This window comes from Podarcis raffonei, chromosome 11 (genome assembly GCF_027172205.1).
Source record: "Podarcis raffonei isolate rPodRaf1 chromosome 11, rPodRaf1.pri, whole genome shotgun sequence".
NCBI lineage: Eukaryota > Metazoa > Chordata > Lepidosauria > Squamata > Lacertidae > Podarcis > Podarcis raffonei.
Window position 1 is genome coordinate 53,593,200 of NC_070612.1, and position 24,085 is coordinate 53,617,284.

Consider the following 24,085-nt stretch of genomic DNA (forward strand, 5'->3'; position numbering starts at 1 on the left):
ATTATTAAACGTCCTTTAAATTTACGGTGCACGTGTAGCCCTAGGAGCTACAAGCTCTTCTGTTTTCTTTCTTGAACCCTGAACTGGTACAATAGTGTGTCACAGAGAGAGTCTGATGAAATGTATGTTGAGTCTCAGTGTGTTCCACAGGCCGGTGTACCTCACACAGCATACAATACATAGGAAGTACAACTCACTTGTGCTTCCTGTTTTGGAGCTGCCACATGAATGGCAAAGCTCTTTTTCAAGCCTCCAGGCCATTGTGACAGCCATTGCGTTAAAATGGAGCACGTGCATTCGTTACTGGTGTGATGGTTTATCTCCCAGGAATTGGAATCAGAGCGTGAGCCCACACCTCAGCAAGGCTTCGGAGCCATTGACAATGGCTTGCAAGGCCAGATCTAAGGATTCTGTGCCGCATTTGTGCTGCAGTTATTGCTAATCTGTCCGTTTAGAGGAGCAACTTCCCAAGCCAGATAAGGCAGCGGTGTGTGTACTGGGCCCACCCATAGCAACAAAATTGCCATGGATACAGTGCATATAAAGGGGGAGGCTGCAAGGCTGCTTTATTGTAATACAGAAGTCTGAATTAGCGAGACAAGAGAAAGGCAATGTTGTCTTCCCATCCACTTCTTGCTTCTTGCTGTTGCGGTAACCTAAGAACTGTTCGGTGTCTTCTCATCCAATGAGAATAAACCCAAACGTCCAGGGTGGAGAAATCTGAATGCTGCGAGCCCATTCATGAATTTTTTTTCTCAGGAATGCTTTGAATCAGAACGCCCAACAGCAACAGCTTTTTCTCCTGATGCCGATGGCGGCTCTGATTCGCCTTTGGAAATTCACATGGCTGTGCATGTGTGTCAGATGAAACGTGCTGTGCGTGGGCAGAAAGGAATAGTCACATCAAAATGACTGAGGGCTTGTGTTCGCTTTATTTTATAATAATAATAATAATAATAATAATAATAATAATAATAATAATAATAATTGCTTAAAAGTCAGGAGTCATCAATGATGGTCAACACTCATTTCCCACCCCACAGAACTCACCAGAGGTTCATGTGAACTCTGTTTTTCCAGTGCTCAGGATGCTCAGGTAGATAGTTCAGCTCTTATTAAAGGCACAGAGAAAAGAAATCGATTTTTGAAATGTTCAGTAGTCATCCACTGTGACATGCAGATCAATTTTTGGTAACCTACAAGGATGTGAGTAGACAGAATTAGAGAATGTCGTAGTGACATTTCTCCATTTCCTTGTTCTTTTCCTTTTGCCAGGGAAGTCTCTGCAGCCTCATGCATCGATAACCACCTTTACCATCCTCTCAAATGGCAGTATTTATTCTTTTGCAAAGCGCTTTCCAGTATTGTGTTCACAGGTGTCCTACGAGGCAGGTTGCTGCCTTTTCCTCTTTTACAGATGGAAAACCAAAGCTGAGCAGAATGTCATTTGCCCAAGGCCACATATTGAATCTATGGTGCTGTCAACATGGAAACTGAACCTAGTTCTTCCACAGACAAGTTTGGCTTCTTGATCTTTTGGACCACTGTTCCATCTGTTATGGTTGCCAATTTTTTTTCTTATTGGTATTATCTTTAGTGTAATTGTTGAGAGCTATGGTTTTCCCAGTAGTGATGTATGGAAGTGAGAGCTGGACCATCAAGAAGGCTGACCGCTGAAGAATTGATGCTTTTGAATTATGGTGCTAGAGGAGACTCTTGAGAGTCCCACGGACTGCAAGAAGATCAAACTTATCCATTCTGAAGGAAATCAGCCCTGAGTGCTCACTGGAAGGACAGATCCTGAAGCTGAGGCTCCAATACTTTGGTCACCTCATGAGAAGAGAAGACTCCCTGGAAAAGACCCTGATGTTAGGAAAGATGGAGGGCACAAGGAGAAGGGGACGACAGAGGATGAGATGGTTGGACAGTGTTCTCGAAGCTACCAGCATGGGTTTGACCAAACTGTGGGAGGCAGTGGAAGACAGGAGTGCCTGGCGTGCTCTGGTCCAGGGGGTCACAAAGAGTCAGACACGACTAAACAACAACAACAACAAATTTTTGAGAGGCATCTAGGCCTTAGAGCAGGCGTGGGGAATATATGGTCCTCCAGATGTTGCTGAACTACAACTCCCATCAGCCACAGCAAGCATGGCCAACAGGCAAGGATGATGGGAGTTGTAGTTCAGCAGCATCTGGAAGGCCAAAGTTTTTTCAAATCTGTCTTAGAAAGTTGTCATTTACCAATCTTAATGGGGGGTGGGAATGATTCCAGGAAAAGTGCCTGGGTCTTTAACAGCTGCAAAAAAGGCAAAAACTGAATGGCAGAGATATTTTGCACCCATAAAGAGAGGCAGCACATTTTAACCATATAGAGGCCATGATGGATTAATTTTCTCTGATGTTCTATAATCTGCCTTGCAAATAAAGGGTGGGCATGTGCCTAGCCCAATCTTTCTCTGGACTACAAAGGATCCAACATAAAAAAAACCACTCTGTAAAATATTTCATTTTTGTTTGTGTAATGCAGATAGGCATTGGGTAAGCTTAGTCTTGGTTAGAGGGGTGATTGTATCCTGTTCAAAGGCTCCAGAAAGAGTGGATCCTGCCCATGCCCAGACGGGGGCCAGGGCCATACCAATTCTCCAGTGGGGACCACTTGCGTGTCAAGACCACAAGCCCCCCGCCCCATGAAGAATAATGACACATGTACACAGTATATTAGGTTAATGGTTAATGGGCAAAGTTTAGGCCACAACTTTATTGGTCACAGAATGCGAGCGGTATTGGCTTAGGCATTGGAAATTGAACAGACTGTATCTTACTCCTGCAGGGAGTCCTGTAAGGGTAAACCACCAATAGGTGGTTCCCCATGGTTCCTGATATAATAATAATAATTTATAATAATAATTTATTATCTATACCCCGCCCATCTAGCTGGGTTTCTCCAGCCACTCTGGGTGGCTTCCAACAGAATATTAAAATACAATAGCCTATTAAACATTAAACGCTTCCCTAAACAGGGCTGCCTTCAGATGTCTTCTAAAAGTCTGGTAGTTGTTGTTCTCTTTGACATCTGTAAAGGTAAAGGTAAAGGTACCCCTGCCCGTACAGGCCAGTCTTGACAGACTCTGGGGTTGTGCGCCCATCTCACTCAAGAGGCCGGGAGCCAGCGCTGTCCGCAGACACTTCCGGGTCATGTGGCCAGCGTGACAAGCTGCATCTGGCGAGCCAGCGCAGCACACAGAACGCCGTTTACCTTCCCGCTGGTAAGCAGTCCCTATTTATCTACTTGCACCCGGGGGTGCTTTCGAACTGCTAGGTTGGCAGGCGCTGGGACCGAGCAGCGCGAGCGCACCCTGCCACGGGGATTTGAACCGCTGACCTTTCGATCAGCAAGCCCTAGGCGCTGAGGCTTTTACCCACAGCGCCACCCGCGTCTGTACTTGCCTTCAAAACATTGAATGCCATAAATTAACAATGTACCATGTAGAATATTTCCTTTTATCTGCCTCGACTCTTGGACCAGTCATTTTGACTGAATGACCCAGGTTCTAATATTATGAGAGAGGGAGAATAACTTCTCTCTATCCATTATCCCAACACCAAGCACCCTTTTATTAACATCACTTTTGTCCTTAACCACCTTTTGTCCCTAAACTGAAAAGTACCAAACATTCTAGCTTCTCTTTACAAGGGAGCTGACCCATGACCGAATTTTCCCCAGTGTACCTGGCGATGTGAATTCATAGGCATCTAAGTATGTATGATCACGTTCCTATCCTCAGGACGCCTAAACCAACTGAATGACTATTTGAGGGGTGAAACACATCACCACCCAAACAGTACAAATACACATTGTAAAAAATAAAACAAAATAAAAATCGCTTGAAATACCTTCTGTAAACAAGTGTGTATTTTTGATTTGAAGGTCATGTTTATATCTTTTGAAGTTGGTGTATGTGTATATATAAATTCTACCTGTGTGTGAAATGGAAGATTCCACTATTTAGAGAGTCTTTGTTGAATGAGTCATCCAGACTGTTTCTTATTGGCTGAGATACTTAGCATCCAAGGGATTGCCTGGCAAAGGCTGCAAGGCCGGGCTTCATTCACAGAAATGCTGCTATGCTAGCCAGCTCTTTCATTCAGATATACAGAGAATTCCATTCACATTTTCCAGGTTTTTTTGTTTTTTTAAAAAATCTACTTCTAATGAAGGGAATCATTTCTGAATGACAGAGATTCCGGCTTGTTGCTGAACACAAGACCAGAAATGATCTATACGATGTATATTTGCTGTTGCTAGGGTAGCAGGAGGAAGCTGAGGCGGAGTGGGGGGGGGAATGAATGCAGTTTGGATGTTGTAGCAGGTTTGCAGTGTGCTGAAAAGCAACTCTGCAGATCACTAGAAACCTGCTTTTACAATGAATAGGACATTTTCATTCATCGCTACTGGGATCAGAGGTGCTGCCTTCATTTATGTATCATGAATTCTTCTCATAAAATACGTGCAGTGAAGCATGCTACTGCGTTGATGCATTTTCCGTACTTAAGCCTTTAGTACGAAAAAGGAGTGTGGGCTACCCTCTGGGAAATTTGTTGACTTGCATGTTGCAGTTTTATTTATCTGCTTTTCAAAAAGTTGCGGTGCCATTCTGAATCTGTTTTCTTGCAGCATGAGTAACTGAAATCCATACACTGCTTAAACAAACCTCAGTCCTTTAGTGTATGGTTAATATTGGGTTGTCAGACTAATGTTAAATTTTGCATGCCTGCAACAAATCAGGGGATTTGGTGTGTGAGTTGAGGATCTTTTCAAGTAAGTGTATTTTATGACTGCATTGAAGCATTTCCTTTTGTATTCATGTTCATTTTTGAAAGTGAGGCATCAGCTCATTGCCTTAAGTACTCTTGAATAATCCTCTCGTATTTCTTAGCTTTCAAGATTTAAATTTAGTATCGAGAGGTAAAGTTAAGATCTCCTTTGCATTAAATTGTGAGAGAAAAAGCAACCTTGTTTCAGAAGCCTCTTGCCACTGCCACACTCCCCCCCCCCCGCCACCAAACACACGGGTGGGTGCATTTTTTGCTCAGCCAAAAGTTTTTAGTGTAACGGTGCATTAAAAAACCCTCCCAAAGATATTTTTCCTCTTGGAAATGAAAAAAGCAAAAGCATAATGGCATCACGGTTTTTAAAGAAAAACTGCAATGTGGCAATTATGGTAAAGAGCAGCACAATTTTAATGCTTACCTGAAAGGAAAAGACTAGATTATTTACCATCTAAATTTCTCAACCCACACAGAATTTGCAATCCTCTTGTGTATTATGGAAGCCTTTACAGGTATTTGTATGCTGGTGGGTTTGCCTGAACGTTGTTCATGAAATTGTTACTTTATTCCTGCCTAACTAAGGCATGCTGTATAAAGTCATCAGAACAGGACAGAAGGGGAAAAAATGAAAATGAAAAAGTAGTTTGGGTGGTGGGGAGGTTACCGCAGTTATACTTGGAACTATTGCAGGCACTCACCTATGGTTGCAAAAATGGGGTAGGAAGGAAAGATGGGGGAGAATCTGTTTAAGAGAGGAAAAGGAAATTTGAGAATTGATTGGTGGTAGTGTGCTGTAAGTGGGTGGATTTTTCCCCCTACAGGAAGTGATTTGCAGCGTTCACTGAGCCTTTTGTTGAAAAGGGTCCTTCTCATTTGTGTGAGTCATGCTTCTGCTGTGAGAGACTTGGCAGCTCTGAGCAGGACTGGGATCGTTCTCTTGCACAGAAAACTATCGCTGCACCCAGCTTGACCATGGAACCTTAAGCAAAAATCCCTTTTAAAAATTCATAGCAATTTAAAAAATATTATTATCTTGCCCCATTGCCAAATGTTCACTATCCATCGCTGATATTCTGGATCACCTGCTATGTTAGCACAGGAGTTCCCTGGTTTGTCAGAACATATGCAAGGTTCGTGATAGAAGGGAATGCTTCAACGTACCAAATATAACCGCTTCAGGAATGATTCGGTGACATCGGTTGACGATCTTATCCATAACTTGTCCATGAACAGCAAGGTCTCATCAATTGGTCCAACGTCAACACCATCGCCGTACCTGGTCTCTCCTGAGGTTCTCCAGAAGGACCAAGATGGACCCACCGCCATTTGCACTCTCATGCACAAAGTGTCCCACCTGAAACTCTCCCATTCAGGCAGCCTTTCGGGCATCAAGAACCTCTCGTCTGCAGTGAAGGAGCTTGCTGCCTCCAAGTTGCAGGGGAGCTCGGCAGCAGAGGCTTCAGACAACACATGTAACCTTGCCTCTGCCACTCCGTCTTCTCAGCAGGACAAGAGCAAGATGAACACAGGGAAAAAAACATGGTCAGAGGAAATGAACCTGGGAGGCGAAGACTGGAATCAAGGGAGCAACGTTGCCAGCAAAGTCTCCCAAGGGTGGCTGCATTCGAACGAGAAGATCCTGGGACCTGGAGTGACGTACATTGTGAAGGTTGGTCTGTTTTCTTTTCCATTCTATTGTTTTAATCAATTGGAGGGTGATGGTGGTGGGGAACCTTTTTCTTATTTCAGCAGCCAGGTAGGCAGGCTGGAAGGTTTTCTCCTGGCACATTTCATTTCTGGAAGCACTGCAAAGATTGTTAAGAGCAGAAAGACGTTGTCAGAAATCCACGTTAATTTGTTTTAATTAAGGAAGCATGCATGCTGACTCGTTGGCAGTTAACATGATTTAAAACAGTGGGAAAGGAATATTTCTAAAGCAAAAGTCTTCAGTTTCCCTCTCCCCCAGAATAGGGCAAATTTATTGTGCATAATGATTTCTCATATGTCGGGTTTAATAGAAGAAGCAAGAGTTTATTCATATTGAACCTGTGCTTATCGTTTGCCGTATTTCAAGCATGAAATATCTTCAGTGTGTGTGTGTGTCTGTTTCATTTGCAAGTGTATGTGTGTGGTTTGGGGTTTTTGGTGGAGAAAAAGCCACAGCTTGCAGTATTTGTCATATTTTGCAAACCTGAATATTCTTTTTCCAATTGGTGCAGATAAAATGCAGTCTTGTTTTACATAACAGTCTTTCAGCCACTTTTAACAGTATTTCTTTTCAGCACGCTGCTAGTTTAGGTGCAGAGCAAAAATCCCAGGGTATTTCTAGGCCAATATGGCTGAGACATATTTCAGTGTTCTTAAAAGTGTACTCTAACCAGGTAGAATGTAGGGCATTATGGTGAGACTGATGGCTTACTTTGTAGCAACTAGAGATTTCAATGTGTGCTCCGTTACCTGGTTGAAAAATCACTCTGTCAAACAATAAATTCTTTGCTGTGTAACTGTACTGCTTTTCAGCAACATTAATTTGTTGTATCCTAAAGGACTAAGCCAAAATTTTATAGATATGGAGAGAGAGAGAGAGAGAGAGAGAGAGAGAGAGAGAGAGAGAGAGAGATCTGTTGATTTCAAAGGGAAAAGCGACAGTATTCCAAGTAGTGCTATAATGTGCAAACCTTTAACCTTAGTCCCACTGGTTGTAATTTTGTATTAAATATCTTGTTAAATATCTATCTTGACTGCGTCCTTTTGGCAGACATGAGAGGTGTGGGGATTGTTTGACGATGGTAATTACAAGTGGGTTCATTAAGAAGCATCTCCAAAAAGGGCGATGTTCCCCTCTCCCATATTAAAATGACCACAGCACATGAGGTGAAATAAGATCTTCACCGCTACCTTTCAGAACATACCGTGTGCTATTTGACAATGAGGGAGGCATGTAAGTTGACACTGTGCCTCAGACTAGCTGTTCTCTGTCATATAAGTATTTTGTTGCCCACAAAATCCACCTGATTCCAGAAACTTGTGCAATATTTGTGCTTTATGGTTGGCAAGATACGATTGCTAGTGGTGGTAGTCAGTGTGGTAGTCGTCTTTTTCTAGAAAAAGAGGTGGCGGAGCTCATCACAAACTTCTCCCTTCTTCTCTTAGAATGGCAATGGCGTCCACCTGAGAGGTGCTGGAACTGAGCTCCTGTGAGCTTTGGCTGAGAAAACAAACCCTGGTAATAGTACCTTTGAGACGATGGCTCTCACCCAGCTGTGGTTAGTGTAAGTTCTAAGCATGCATAGCTTACAGCACTTATAGCACCTCGGAAAGGGTGATGGGAACCAGGCCACTGTCGGTAGACAGACGATGTGACTACAAGGGCTTAGGGATTATTACAGGATCACTTGAGAACTAAGAAGAAAGCAAGAAATATACAAACATCACAATACTGATTCCAGTGATATATAAACTGTCAAATGTAAGTCATGTCATGATGACATATATATAAAAAAATACCGGCTAATAGGCATGACGCCGTGGATGGACAAAATCTTTGTATTGCTCATTTACTGATCATAAAGCACCTAACGGAAGCCATTCTTCTTAGGTTATACCTTCTCTTAATTATATCTGACTCTTCATCTATAAGTGCAGCATTCGCACGCATGAGAATAGAAGTTCTCATGTTAAAAACATTTTTGTATTTTAGGGATTACGTCCAATCAAAATTTCAAAACCGGCACATAGGCAGGGTACACTGAAAGGGCAGTTCATTATTAACTATCAACACTGCTATAATTTTACAGGTGACAGCAAAACTACAAGTACTTTGGTGGCTCCTTTCAGAAAGATATGAATTTTGCCAAACCCTTTTCCACAATAGAAATTGTGAGAATTCAACACAAGGCTCCATCCTTGTCAACTATGCTTTCATAATTCCTCGCCCGTCTCGTCCGCCATGCTTTATTTATAGACATAATCATAGTAGATTAAAAAGGTGGACATTTTCTAAAAGTTTGGTCATATTGCCCTGGCTTTTAAAACATTTTGACAGGTAGCTATACTGTCTAGTATTTGATTTTGGATGGTGATGTATGAGAGCTTTATGCTCCTTGCAAAACAATTTAAAGTGGAAAGCTTAAAAATACAAATGTTATCCCCCCATTTTCAAGGATAGATGTATTCATACCAGTGTGGTAACAAGGTAACAATAATATGTTGTTGGCTGAAACAGCATTGTTTGTTTCTTTGGCATTAAATGTTAGGAGTCGTGGGTAGCTTGACTTCAACTGGTCTGCAAAGTAAATTCCACCAAGGAAATAGAAAATTCATAGACATTCTAAGAAATGATGATGACAAGAGTCTTGGCATAGTTCGCATTTATGTTCTGTGAAAGAATGTTATTTGGTAAAGGGAAAATGTGATGTGCAGATGTTCCAGGTATAGAACAAATAAAGAGGGGAAGCTGAACTTCGTGCCCCTTCTAGTTCTCCTTCACCGTTGGCTTTCTAATTTCTCGGGGAAAATCTTCCTTCGTTTCCAATATCTACTGATTCATTTCCAGTGTCTGCTAACAGTGTCAAAGTCAGTGCTAACAATACAGAGCAAAATGGACCATTTTTTGATAAATGTGTAGTTCGACACACTAGTTCCCGACAATTCAGTGGTAAGAGGAACCAAAGCAATTCTAGAATTTTCTGAGCAGACATTCAAAATTCACCGTGCAATGCAAGATGCTAGTTCATATGGTATATCAGGTCCTCCCTTGAAGAGGGCATGTATTGTGGTGAGACCTGGAAACCGACACCCTGTGTTGTGGGTCGGTATGGTTGGTCAGCCACAACACCCGATTGGTAGATCCCTTGTAGCTGGGTGCAATCTGGCCAATGGGATGCAGTCCAAACAGTTCGAGGGACCTATTTATATCCATGCACGTGACCCAGAGCTTCCTCTTTTGGCTCGTGCATCGGACCACCCGCCCACCTCTCCCTATTTTTAGGGCTTTGTGCTTGACCTTGCTATGCCATTGTGTGTCGTCTGTCATTGGGACAGGGGCATGGCAGGAATTCCCCCCACCTAACTGATTGGCTGTTGCCATTTGGATTTTGCCTGCCACGTAGGAAATCGTCACAACTTGTAAGGTTGCGGATAGGCTCTGGCTCAGGTGATAGGGATGGGAGAATGCTCTCGCCATCCCTATGTGAAGGGTATTCCATTAAAGGAATCCAGGGACTTGATGGTTTGGTCAACCCCTGTGAGGAGGTTGTGCCCGTGCCTGAGTCGGGGGGGCATTTGGGTGGCAGAAATAGCCTGTTCCTGCCTTTCCGCTTATCCAGGTGTTCACCCTTGGCTGACCTATGCTGGAACCCTGGGTCAGCGCTACCTGCAAGGCAGGGAGCTAGTCGAACCAGAGCCTATGCAACCAGTGACTTTCTGTAATCAATAAAGTTGTGGCCTAAACTCTGCCAAAAACCAAAACCAAAATTTGAGTCAAGTGTGAATTTATTTAGGGGGGAAGGTTTCTGGGTCTGAACACGCAAACGGGGAAAATGGAACAAGAGAAATCCACTCGTGGAATCAACCTTCTAGGCACCTAGTCAATGAAAATGAAAATGCTCATTTGAACATACATCCACATCCCGGTGCTCGCGCAGACCAGATTATACAAGTTGGACGTGCTTTATAATGAAAATGGGGGTGTGCTACCAATTGTTATGCGTGAGGTTCCCTGTGACTGGACCTGAGCGGCAGTTAAGACTTTTCTAATCACATATATTGTATGAGACAATCTTTCTTTCAAATGAAGAATGGATAAAAATTAGCTTGGCATCTTATCTATTTATCAAGTATGTGTGTGTGTGTGCGCGCGCACACACACACACACACACACACAAAGTGCTTTTTTTCTGGGGGGTACGCATACCCCTAAACATTTTGTAAATCTGTGTACTTTTGTCCATTTACTGTATTTATTTTCCCCGATTTGAACTATAAAATGGTGATTTTCTTGAGTCAAAATGAGAGTGCCCCTAAACATTTTTTTTAAGAAAAAAGCACTGTGTGTGGTGTGTGTATAACTTCCTGCTTTAGTTCTTTCTTTTAGTGTAAATGATTAGAGATATTTTAAAAGAAGTTACCTGCAGATCACTACACAGTTAAGTATACATACATCTTGCTGATTTCAGTGGTCCTGGTGTGTCTGTAAGATGTTTGTGTTTTAATTAAAGAAAAGTGGGATTAAAAAAAGCCCTACATCAATCAGTCAACAGAGAAAATAAATAATCACATAACTACATAGGCTTGCAGCCTGAAGCTGGAATATATAATTATTAAGAACCAAGGTTTTAAAAAGCCTGACACATTGTTGAGACATTATACCACTTCTGAAGCACGGTATCATGTTGAAGGCAAATTCAAAGGAGAGAGATGCATATTAGCATATATTATGAACCATACTGGAGAAGAAGTAGAAAAATTACAATACCTGGTTTGCAATGATAATTGTTAGAAATTAGCATCCGGGCTGAGTTTGAACTGAAGCAGAGTATCTCTCATTATCACTATCTCTGATTATGACACTTTTTTTTTAAAGTGGCATGAATATGTTAATCGGATGCTAAACATGTATGTTAACCGTCCTGAGCATCACTAGAAATGTTCTCTGTGAGGAATGTTACGCACATTAGCAATGACAGAACCGTTGCACAAAACAGAGGCCAAATAATTATCCATTTAAATGGACACATTTTAGGTTGTAAGCAAAACAGCATTTAGGAGAAATTCACACTAAAATGCTGATGAATTTTCATGAAGGCTTTAAAAAGAAAAAAGAAATCACAAACTGTTATGGAAATGTGAAGATCTGAAGTTAAGATTGGAAAAATGAGAAACTGAGAGGAACCAAAAGTAACAGATTTTCCTGTCACTACCAGTGACTATTTATAAATTTTCTTTGACTTGCATCTTCTCACAATCGGTTGGGGAAGATAGTCTCGGCTCACCATAAAAGTTGTTGGACATGAACATGGACTTAATCCTCTGTATTGCTCTGTATTGTGAGATGTAGGTATTGCTGAACCACCCATGGCCACTGTGCTATTAAATTCAATATATATGTAAGCGGAAAATTTCCAAGGAATTTGCATTTGACTTCAAAAGTGGCAGCTTACTCACAACGAAGGGATTGGTAAAAAGGAAGCTGAAAAGAATGGTCAGAGGACCACATCTCTCCATAAAGTCTTCTTCTACTTTGGTGATCAACTGTGGCTGAGTTAGATTGTCTTCCATGAACACGGTCTTAACAATGAGTCCGTAAGTGACTGTGGAGGCCAGTCCTGGATCCACACGTCCTTCCACAGTGGGGCCGTTGGTTTCCAAGAGGGAGTTGGTCATGGAGTTGCCAAGCATGCCTTCCTCTTAGCACATTTCTTGTCCTGAGTTTGTGCTTCTTCAAAGTCCATGACACCTTTGGTAAAGGCTGTTCTCCAACTGGAGTGCTCTCAGGCTAGTGTTTCCCAGTTGTCGGTGTTTATACTACATTTTTAAAGATTTGCCTTGAGCGAGTCTTTAAACCAATACTCTCCATAAAGTATTGGGGATGGGGTTATTAAAAATCATAATAATAAAAGCTCAGGTAGAATGTGTACCTGTGCAGATTAGGAAATGTGCTCTCCAGGAGGGATGATTGAATCAGTCTGTTTCAGTTTCTTTCAGTTTCTTAGATCTGAAATTCACTTCTCCACATTTCCATATCAGTTTGCCTATATATATATATATATATATATATATATATATATCCACATAAAAATTCATTGGGATTTTAGTGCAATTTTTCCCTAACTTACACATTTTTGCAAAGTAAATTTCCCTTCTTTGTAATGCATTTTTGTATGCTGTTTTCAGGACTATGTGCATTTTTATGCACACCTTACATTAGTATATGCACTTTTATATACATTACTTGACTGGAGAAGCACACTGCAACATGCAAGGAAGTGTGACTTTCAAGAGAATGCTAGGTTTCAATTTCTGTCTTATTTCAGAAAGCAGGAATTAGGTAGATTCATTTTTAGGTATGAACTGAGTTGAATTTCTCCCCAACCCTGCTCTGCAGTCCAAGAGGACACCAGCAGAGTCAAGGAAGCTATTATAGGAATGAAGGCTTCCTTCAGGAAATCAATGTCTTGCCCAAATCATAGAATCATAGAACTGTAGAGTTGGAAGGAACCCCAAGGGCAGGAATCTCAACTAGATCACAAGCACAAACTTCGGGGAAATTGGCCCAAGCAGACAATAAGGGATGGAGGAGAGAATTTGAGGAACATATTTGTGTCTTTCTTTGCTACAGAAAAAGACAGGGCAGATAACTGATATTTTTAGGAAGAGGCTTGAAGAACTGAGACAAATACTGGTAATAAGAGATGAAGGAATATGCCTTATTGACAAACTTAAACTTAACAAATCACTGGATCCATATATATCTTGCTCATCTTCTAACGACAACAAAAATGTAGCTTGTCTTTAAGATTGATTTCTGTGCCTGAGGACAGGAAACTGATAAATGTAGTTCCAATTTTTAAAAAGCGAGGTGGCCAAGTTTACAGAAGACTCATGATGCCAAACTATTCAAGGTGGTTAAAACAAACAAAACTCAGTGAAAGGGTATTACAGTAGCAAATGCAGTTCAGCGAAAGCATGTGTAATGTATTAGGGCAGAAGGTCCAAATTTCCTATATATGATGTTGGGACCTGAGCCTGTGTTGAATTACCGGGAAAAGGATCTCTGGGCTGTAGAGAGTAGCTCAAAGAAGATGTCAACCCAGTGAATTGATGCTGCAAAAAGGGAAAATTCAATGTTATAAAATATTAGAAAAAGGATAAAAAATATTATAATGCCATTACGGTGCAATTACACTTGGAGTTCTGTGTCTAGTCTTCTTTAAAAGGTAAAGGTAAAGGGACCACTGACCATTAGGTCCAGTCGTGGCCGACTCTAGGGTTGCTAGATCTGAAACTTTTCGTACAGCTGTGAGTTTGTTATATTTGCTTGATCATTTGCTGCTGGTTTCTATCCTGTGGGTTTCGTGGAGGGTTTACTAGAAAATAAGGCTAATTTGCATAGGAAATTGGCCAGTTTCCATCAGAATCAGCCGAGAACACCAGGGAGTGTTTGGCATATTTATTTTACTTGTATTTAGCAAACAGGCCAAAAACTTCGAAACTACCAAACTTGCCTAATATTGTATTTACAGCTGGCACACATTCATTGTTACTAAGCTGGGCGGGGGTGGGTAGGTGGGTGGGAATCTAGCCCTGGACGTTTTTCAGCAGAAAATTGTCCACCCAACATTGCCGGAAACTCCTACTGCAAAAACAAATAGCAATCTCTGTGTGTGACCAGGGAGAGTAATTTAATACAATTGGGCCTATAATTCTTTTCATTCACCCCCAATGTTTCCTTTTGCTGTTTGTGATTAGATTGTAAGTTGCTTGAAGCAGAGAGGTGTGTCTTTCTGAAAACAACAACACAATACCTGTTACTTTGTAAAGCAATTTATTAGACTGATGATGCGATTTAAATCATTGTTGCTGTTCCTTTTGCTAAGGATTTACAGAAATGATAGCTGGGTGATCCTCCAACCAATTTCAGGCAATTTCCAGCATCTCCAATAGCCCCTGCACCTCGTTCCATAGGGCTCAGAAGGCTTCCCCACTCTCTAGAGAGGCTTTTCAAGGCTTTGCAAAGAGGGATGGGAATAGTTGTTACTGCAAACCATTTACATGTCATTTCTACACAGATGGCTTTGCCGTCTACACAGATGGCTTTGCCGATTGTCTCTTTGGTTAATTCTTGCTGCTGTTCTCTTAAGGTAGGTCAGTTGGTCCAAGTCTACTCCCAACTTCCTTAAGTGACCTGGACACGAGATCCAAACTACTGTACTTTGAACTGATGCACAAATGAATATTGCACGGGCTTACATCTCTCTTCCCTCGTCTCTTTTACATCGCAACCATCGTCCAATAGTTGCTATTATGGTTTTGCTATCACTTATTTATAGTGCATTCTTAAGAAGTGTTTGAAGTGCAATGCTACACGTTACCGCCTCAGACATCGATCAGGCAATTAATTGCAAACAGTTTTTGTGCTATTTAAAGGAGAGCCTAAAATAACACACACTGACTCATAGCCACGCAGTAGAATTCAAAAATATGTCCTGGTTTCTGAAGGATCTATGCACAGCGTATAAAACAATGCATCCTGGTGTTTCTGTATGGGAACTTGCCCCCCCCCTTGGTATTATCTTGTGATAGGTGAAGTATAATATTTAAGTACAAATTTGTTTCATTTTTTAAATAAAAAACCCCACATCCGTTTCTGCTGCAGCATTCAGTAAAACCATTTCCTTTCTCTGCTGTGCTAATCAAATCAGTTCTGGTATCCCTTCCTTTAGCTTTGGCTGTTACAGCAATAATTCTTTACTACACATATTGCTTTTTGCATTTTTTCTCTTGGGCCTGTTCTTGCTTCGCTCCTCCAAGGCTTCATCCTGTTCAAGGCTGCCCTGCGATTCCAAGGCTGGATACGGATTTGACGTGGCATCAGTGCTGGGCTGGGCTCTTGAGCCGCCGGACTGTGCTCCCTGGAGCAGCGATCTGAGCAATAACCCAATTAGTTAAAAGCTATATTTATTTAAAAGAACCAAACAGACAAAGGGTTGATCACAAGCATTGCAAAATGCCAACAAAAAAGAAAAAAAGCTCTAATGCACTGGGGGAGGCAGGGAATCAAAATGTGTGCACTGTGGGGATTGATTTTTTCAAAGAAGTCATTTCTGGAATTGAACTCATCCATTAAAGAGTACCATTTGTCCTCCCAGCCCAGTTTACCACTAGCGTTGCCCCTAAACGTCCTTGATAAGCAACAGAGGGGAAATCGTTGCATCAACGTTTGCTGTGCTGAAATGGCTTCTGATGCCATGCAACAAAATCCGATAGGGTTCTGCCAATGCGTTACCTCTTTACTGGGCACCTGTTTTAAAGAGTTTGCAGGATGTTGGTGCAACTGCATCAGAGCAGGAACAAGGTGTCAGTAACAGATCCAATGATAAACTAGGAACTGTCGTATTGGGTCCATGGTGAGACCATTGTGACTGGTCGTACGTAGATGTTTCAGTGGCAGAACGATCTTCATAGCTTTGGGACTCAGCTGGCAAGTTGATGTAATTAGACGACCTCACAGGAGAAGAGTAAAAGCATATACAGTGGTACCTCAGGTTACATATGCTTCAGGTTACAGACGCTTCAGGTTACAGACTCTGCTAACCCAGAAATACTACCTTGGGTTACAAACTTTGCCCCAGGATGAGAACCGAAATTGCGTGCCTCAGGTTAAGAATGGTTTCGGGTTAAGAACAGATCTCCGGAACGAATTAAGTTTGTAACCCAAGGTAGCATTGTAGTTTAAGCTATAAGACATTCTTACTTGATTTTCTGCCTCCCTTCTTCACGTTTTTCATCCTCTCATTCCTATTCAATGATATATATGTATTTTCCACGTGAGTCAATTGTCTCAATATTTGTACGTAATCCTCTTTCCAGTACTTATTTGTTTCTTTTGTCTTACTTTATACAGTGGACGCTCGGGTTGCGAATGTGATCCGTGCGGGAGGCATGTTCACAACCCGCAATGTTCGCAACCCGCACTGCCACATCTGCGCACACGCGGGTTGCGACTTGGCGCTTATGTGCAAAGCATGATTTAGTGCTTCTGTGCATGTGCGACCACCGAAACCCGGAAGTAACCCGTTCTGGTACTTCTGGGTTTCAGTGGGTCTGCAACCCAAAAAAATGCAACCTAAAGCATCTGTAACCCGAGATATGACTGTAACTGTTTTTGGTTTGTTTGTTTTTACATTGTATCACGGTACCTAAAACCCTAATATAAACAATTACAAAAAGAACAGTAGACAAAAAATTAATCTAATCTGAAAACATTTCAATGCTGTGTCATTTGATTGTAGCAGTTGCTGTTTTTCTGAGTTGACACTACAGCCAAAGCATAACATTCTTGTTGGCTTTTGAACAGTAAAGTACATAACAATAATGCGGGTGGCGCTGTGGGTAAAACCTCAGTGCCTAGGACTTGCCGATCGCATGGTCGGCGGTTCGAATCCCCGCGGTGGGGTGAGCTCCCGTCGTTTGGTCGCAGCTCCTGCCCACCTAGCAGTTCGAAAGCACCCTTAAGTGCAAGTAGATAAATAGGTACCGCTTTATAGCGGGAAGGCAAATGGCATTTCCGTGTGCTGCTCTGGTGCCGGTTCGCCAGAGCAGCTTCGTCACGCTGGCCACGTGACCCGGAAGTGTCTTCAGACAGCGCTGGCTCCCGGCCTCTTGAGTGAGATGGGCGCACAACCCTAGAGTCTGTCAAGACTGGCCCGTACGGGCAGGGGTACCTTTACCTTTACCTATTCCGTTTTCCAGTTTAATGGGGATTTATGGTGGCAAATTCCTGCCGGATGGTGCTTTATGTTTTTGAACTTTCCATCCCATCTCTTTTGCTTCCTCCCTTTCTTTTTAAATCCAGGACAGGGCACATATTCAAGTACAGTCTATAATGAGAAATGGCCATTAGAGAGGTATTGATTCATTAGAACAATTTCCAGATGGGACGCCATGCCAGTTTGTTGCAGCAATGACAACAGTCTTTTGGCACCTTAAAGGCTGACAAATTTATTATGGCATAAGTCTGCACGAGCCAGAGTCCACTCCATCTGATGAATTGGACTCCATTCCACAAAAGGTTACACCATAGTATATACTGTATATATATAGAAGAAGAAGAAGAAGAAGAAGAGTTTGGATTTGATATCCCGCCTTTCACTCCCTTTAAGGAGTCTCAAAGCGGCTAACATTCTCCTTTCCCTTCCTCCCCCACAACAAACACTCTGTGAGGTGAGTGGGGCTGAGAGACTTCAAAGAAGTGTGACTGGCCCAAGGTCACCCAGCAGCTGCATGTGGAGGAGCGGAGACGCGAACCCGGTTTCCCAGATTACGAGACTACCGCTCTTAACCACTACACCACACTGGCTCATAGGCTTTTAAGGTGCCACAAAAATCTTCATTGTTTTGTTTCTTACTTTAATCACTCTTTCATGAGATATTATAGTACTGAACACTATATTAATATTACTTTAATAATGTTAAAGGTAAAGGTACCCCTGATCGTTAGGTCCAGTCGCGGATGACTCTGGGGTTGCACTCTCATCTCGCTTTACTGGACGAGGGAGCCTGTGTTTGTCCGCAGACAGCTTCTGGTTCATGTGGCCAGCATGACTAAGCCGCTTCTGGCGAACCAGACCAGCACATGGAAATGCCGTTTACCTTCCCGCTGGAGCAGTACCTATTTATCTACTTGCACTTTGATGTGCCTTTGAACTGTTAGGTGGGCAGGAGCAGGAACCGAACAACGGGAACTCACCCACTCACAGGGATTCGAACCACCGACCTTCTGATCAGCAAGCCCTAGGCTCTGTGGTTTAGACCACAGCGCCCCCCGCATTAAGAACAATATTAAATACTGAATTTCTACAATTGCACCCTTGCACCTACAGTATACACCTTCCGATGTGTTTTATGTAGGAACAGAATAATCATTGTTTATTAGTACTTCAGAGAGTGTTAATAGCGTCCAAAGGAGGCCTGATACAGGTTGCTTAGTTTAAACCTTTTCCCCTACAAAATTTCCTGTAATAACCTCTGCTCCTGCCTCAGCTGTTATTTGCCACATTGAACAAAACATATGACACCTATTTATGTCCCCTCTGCCGCTTGTAGGGCAAATAGCAGCTTTAGGGGAGCACTTTGATTGGGGAAAAACCAGTAGATGGAGGGGGAAATTTAACCCTCCTCTCCCACCTCTGCAGTCCCAAGCCTACTCAGACATGTAAATCTATTTTTTTTATGTTTACTTAAAAAACTGTTGGTTTTATTTATATGCTGAGTGTTATTAAGTCTTGCTGTTTTTGGTCTTCTAGCTGTTTAATGTGAACCTACACCCCACTCTTGGGACACGGGTGGCGCTGTGGGTAAAAGCCTCAGCGCCTAGGGCTTGCTGATCGAAAGGTCGGCGGTTCGAATCCCCGCGGCGGGGTGCACTCCCACTGCTCGGTCCCAGCGCCTGCCAACCTAGCAGTTCGAAAGCACCCCCGGGTGCAAGTAGATAAATAGGGACCGCTTACCAGCGGGAAGGTAAACGGCGTTTCCGTGTGCGGCTCTGGCTCGCCAGAGCAGCGATGTCACGCTGGCCATGTGACCCGGAAGTGTCTCCGGACAGCGCTGGCCCCCGGCCTCTTGAGTGAAATGGGCGCACAACCCCAGAGTCTGTCAAGACTGGCCCGTACGGGCAGGGGTACCTTGACCTTTACCTTTTACACCCCACTCTTGTTTCTCAGTAGCCTAAAATTTCCAGACATCCCCATTTCCTCGGGACAGTCCCTGTATTTACAAATCAGTCCCCTGACAAAATCCATCTATTTAGTAGGAAGTTGAAAAGTGTCCCTGGATTCATTGAAAAAAATCTGGTAACCTTACAGTAGCCATATTTGGGCTTGCAACCCTGCCTGCGCTCACTGTTTGAGTTCACTATTAGGAGGAGTGATATATGCACTAACACAATATGTTCGTGCAATAATACGTATCACACTGATTAACTTGTGCCATGCAGTTTGATGTATTATAGTGAGCACTATCTATGGCTCAGGAAATGAACAAATATAAACTTTAATGTGCCAACTTTGCTTTTCTTATTATCTGTCTGAATTGATTTGCTAAAATTTAGCAGCTTGCAGCGAGCCTCCCAGTTTTCATTTAAAGAATTGCTTTTGGCCAAAATATTTTCCCCCATAACCTAAAGGACAGTATTTGTTTTGTTCAAGTATTCTCGGCTCGTTTAAAATGAGGTGGGAAAGAAATTGTGAGCTTAATGTGCATCTTGCTTCTGAAAATTGAATGGATAATGGCAATGGACTCAGTCTATGGGTGTTTTTAGACACACTCTGTTTTGCAGTAGAATTCAATCACATACAGTAGCAGCAAATTCCAGCTGTGGAATTCCAGCTGATCAGGAGGTATTATGCAACAAACCCACTTCCTAAGAAGATTAGGCTTTTGGCGATAAGGAAAGTGATGGGAAAATGCACTGGAAAATGTCGGATAACACTTGCTCTCTGACCTCTCTGCAAACAAATCATAATAAATGCACAATAAATACTTTGCTTCACCCTCCTTCCAGTTAAATCAGAATGAATGCTCAATAAGCAGGTCATTTAGACCATTTGCTTTTTCTTCTCTGAAGATGAAGAGGGCTTCCACAGGGGGGCTTAATTTGAGATATTGCAAATAAGTTATTGGCAGCAATATTTTTTTAAAAAAATATTTATTGAATCCCCAGCTTGGAAGGGTGAATCCAGATTAAACAGGAAAAGGTGAAATTTTAGCTGGCATTTTGAAGTCAATGGCATTATATGGACATTGCAAAAACATGCATGCGTGATGAGCACTGATCCCGCAAGGAAACCTGTAGGACTTCCCACTTTTATTATTATTATTTTATTTATGATTTTCAGTTTTATACATCTCAATAATTTTACAATCACTTTAACATTTCAAAACTCAACTTCCTTCCCCCTCTCTCTGTGGTTCCTTAATTTTATTTTATTTTTATATTTTCTGTATATTTCAAATTGACTTAAGTTACTCATTTTTTCATTTACTTTAAATATATACCCATATAAAACTGCAGGTTTTATAACTGCCAATGTTCTTATCTATTTACAGTTTATTTGTAGATATTCCATAAACCATTTCCATTCTTTTATAAAAAGTTTGTTATCTTGATTTCTTATTTTTCCGGTACGTTTCGCCATTTCTGCATATTTCATAAGTTCTTCTATCCCTTCTTCTTCTTTCTATTTTTGGGCAAGTAACATTCTATAGCGACTACAGAGGACTTTCCACTTCAGCTTAGTAAATCAATATGTCCAGAAGTTAGGGTTGCCTCTGGCAATCCTATCAGAACGAGACTGCTCAGTGTGACCTTGGAATTTCACAGTATATGCTGAGAACGCTCTTAGTAGAAGAAGGGCAAGAAGGCAACTAAATTTCTCCCCTCCACAGAGCTACGGAACTGGTGAGAAGCCGCAGTGAGCATCAAAGGTGGATATGGATTTGAGACTTTTTACCACAGAGCTCGTGATTTTATATTTCTGAAATGGCAGATTAATAGTACAGTTTCCTTTACAAAGCAAATGCATAGCCCACCAGCTATTCTGTTAACTATTAAAGGAATTTAATGCCTTTCTCTTGTTCGTCATCCACGCCCTCCTGAGATTGAAGAATTAGATTAAATTGCAGCCTTAAATCTCTATGACTGCTTGTCATTCTCCGGTGCTCAAATCTCACCCATTAGAACATAATTCAGATATGGGAACTGCATATTAAGAGATCTTCTTTCACACATGAATATATCTGAAAACACACATATTCATATCTTTCCCTCATGTGCAATTAACACCCTGGATTTTTTTTTAATGAAGCCATTTTTGTGTTATCACATTGCTGTACAAGTAATCAGTTCAACATGAATAAATCTTGGCAAGTTTTCGAAGGAAGGCTCCTCTTTCCCAGCTAAAACTATTACAATGCGACGCTGAGACAGATTGTATGCAGACAGCCATGAATTCAAATCTCCCTAAGTAAGAAATTTCTAATTTTGCAGGCCTATTTTTAGAATAGTTAATAGAGGGCTGGCTGTCAACCAGCGTTTTCAGGGATTTTCTGCGCCAGGATTAAATGCAGATGACTTTGCTGCTCGCATCATCAAAATGTATACCTCTGACCAGACGTTGCGTAGAATCTCAAGGGTATGGGGTATTACATTTTTGTTCATGAAATATTTCTAAGGTCACATCGCAGCACCTTTATTTTTTATACTTCATTTTAACTGCCATTTCAGCATCTGCTGGGTGGGTGATAGGGACCGGGGGATTCTTAGCAAAGGTTATATGGGTAATATTTAAGATTAATTGCAGGGGAAAAAGTGGCTGAGAAGTTCCTGACCCATTCCTGAGTCCTGTTTCTGTTTGCTGGCCTTCCAGCAGTTGTATTTTATGCAATGTCAGGTGGCTGTCCCTTTCTTTTATATTGTTGCAATTCGAGCCCCCCCCCCCCTAAAATGAAACACAGTGACACAGGATTTTAGTTTAAGTTATTGGGCAAAGTTTAGGCCACAACTTTATTGAATATAAAATGTGAGTGGTATTGGCTTAGGCATTGGAATCATCCAAACTACCGTATTTTTCGCTATATAAGACGCACCAGACCACAAGACGCACCTAGTTTTTGGAGGAGGAAAACAAGAAAGAAAATATTCTGAATCTCAGAAGCCAGAACAGCAAGAGGGATCGCTGTGCAGTGAAAGCAGCAATCCCTCTTGCTGTTCTGGCTTCTGGGATAGCTGTGCAGCCTGCACTCGCTCCATAAGACGCACACACATTTCCCCTTACTTTTTAGGAGGGAAAAAGTGAGTCTTATAGAGCAAAAAATACGGTATCTCAGATTCCCACCCGTATCGCGGGGAATCTGATAAAAGGGTGAAACACCACCAGAGGGAGCACCACCAGAGGGTCCAGACTGGTGCTCACCCCGGTGCCCCCGTGGGGTCCTGGTATGGCCCTAGCCCCTTAGGCCAACCCCTAGATTCATTTAACTGAATACCCTTGAGCTTGGAGGGACAGGTGATGGCCCCACCTCCCCTCCGCACCATTGCTGATCCAATGCCTAACCGCCAAACCTTACAAAGTTGTGACGATTGCTACGGTGGTAGGTGAAACTCAAATGGCCCTGCCAATTTGCCAGACGGAAAAATTCCTACCAGGCCCCCATTACAAAACAGGCAGTCAACAAGCCCATAGCAAGGCCAGATGGACCTAAATAAAGGGTGGGTGGGCGGGGGGTCCGCTTAGTTGTTGTTGTTGAGTCGTTTAGTCGTTTAGTCATGTCCGACTCTTTGTGACCCCATGGACCAGAGCACGCCAGGCACTCCTGTCTTCCACTGCCTTCTGCAGTTTGGTCCAACTCATGCTGGTAGCTTTGAGAACACTGTCCAACCATCTCGTCCTCTGTCGTCCCCTTCACCTTCTGCCCTCAATCTTTCCCAACATCAGGGTCTTTTCCAGGGAGTCTTCTCTTCTCATGAGGTGGCCAAAGTAGTGGAGCCTCAGCTTCAGGATCTGTCCTTCCAGTGAGCACTCAGGGCTGATTTCCTTAAGAATGGATAGGTTTGATCTTCTTGCAGTCCAGGTCGGAGCTAAACAGTACAAACTGAGAGCATTTGCAGATGATTTAGTTCTAACTTTACAAGAGCCAGACACTAGTACGAGAAGAGTTTTAGAGTTAATACAAGTATTTGGTCAAGTAGCAGGTTTTAAGCTGAACAAACAGAAAATGAAAGTATTGGATAAAAATTTAACAGTTGCAGAAAGAGAGAAATTCCAGAGTGATACTGGTTTAACGGTAGCAAAGAAGGTGAAATACCTGGGGATAAATTTGACATCCAAGAATGTGAATCTATTTAAAGATAACTATGAGAAATGTTGGGCAGAAGTGAAAAAAGATTTAGAAATATGGTCAAATCTGAGACTTTCCTTGTTAGGCCGAATTGCTGTTATCAAGATGAATGTTTTGCCGAGAATGTTATTTCTGTTTCAAACATTGCAGATTGTGGATAAAATGGATTGTTTCAAGAGGTGGCAAAAAGATATATCTAGATTTGTCTGGCAGGGCAAAAAGCCCAGAATAAAATTTAAGATACTAACTGATGCAAAAGAAAGAGGGGGGTTTGCCCTGCCGGACTTAAAATTGTATTATGAATCAGCGGCTTTTTGCTGGCTGAAAAATTGGCTGCTTCTTGAAAATACAGATATTTTGGATTTGGAAGGGTTCAATAACAGATTTGGCTGGCATGCATATATATGGTATGACAAGGTTAAAATCCACCAAGGTTTCAAAAACCATATTGTTAGAAAAGCCCTATACAATGTATGGATTCGGTACAAAGATTTGTTGGAAAATAAAACCCCCAGGTGGTTGTCACCGATGGAAGCTAAGGAAGTGAAAAAATTAAATATGGAATCCAAATGGCCGAAATATTGGGAAATTATAGAGTATGAGGAGGGAAAAGTTAAACTGCAGAGTTATGAGAAATTGA

General features: G+C 42.1%; 1 protein-coding gene across 4 annotated transcripts in view; it reads left to right on the top strand.

Moving 5' to 3' along the window:
• The first annotated feature begins 4,084 nt into the window (after window positions 1-4,084).
• Window positions 4,085-24,085, top strand: part of SHC3 (SHC adaptor protein 3) — a 55,049-nt gene continuing 35,048 nt past the window's right edge. For 2 of the 4 annotated variants that reach the window (XM_053408161.1, XM_053408164.1), the window contains exon 1: window positions 4,471-6,499. In XM_053408161.1, coding sequence (XP_053264136.1) covers window positions 5,978-6,499 — 522 coding nt within the window. In that variant the 5' untranslated portion in view covers window positions 4,471-5,977. The other 2 variants (XM_053408162.1, XM_053408163.1) reach the window with 2 other exon arrangements.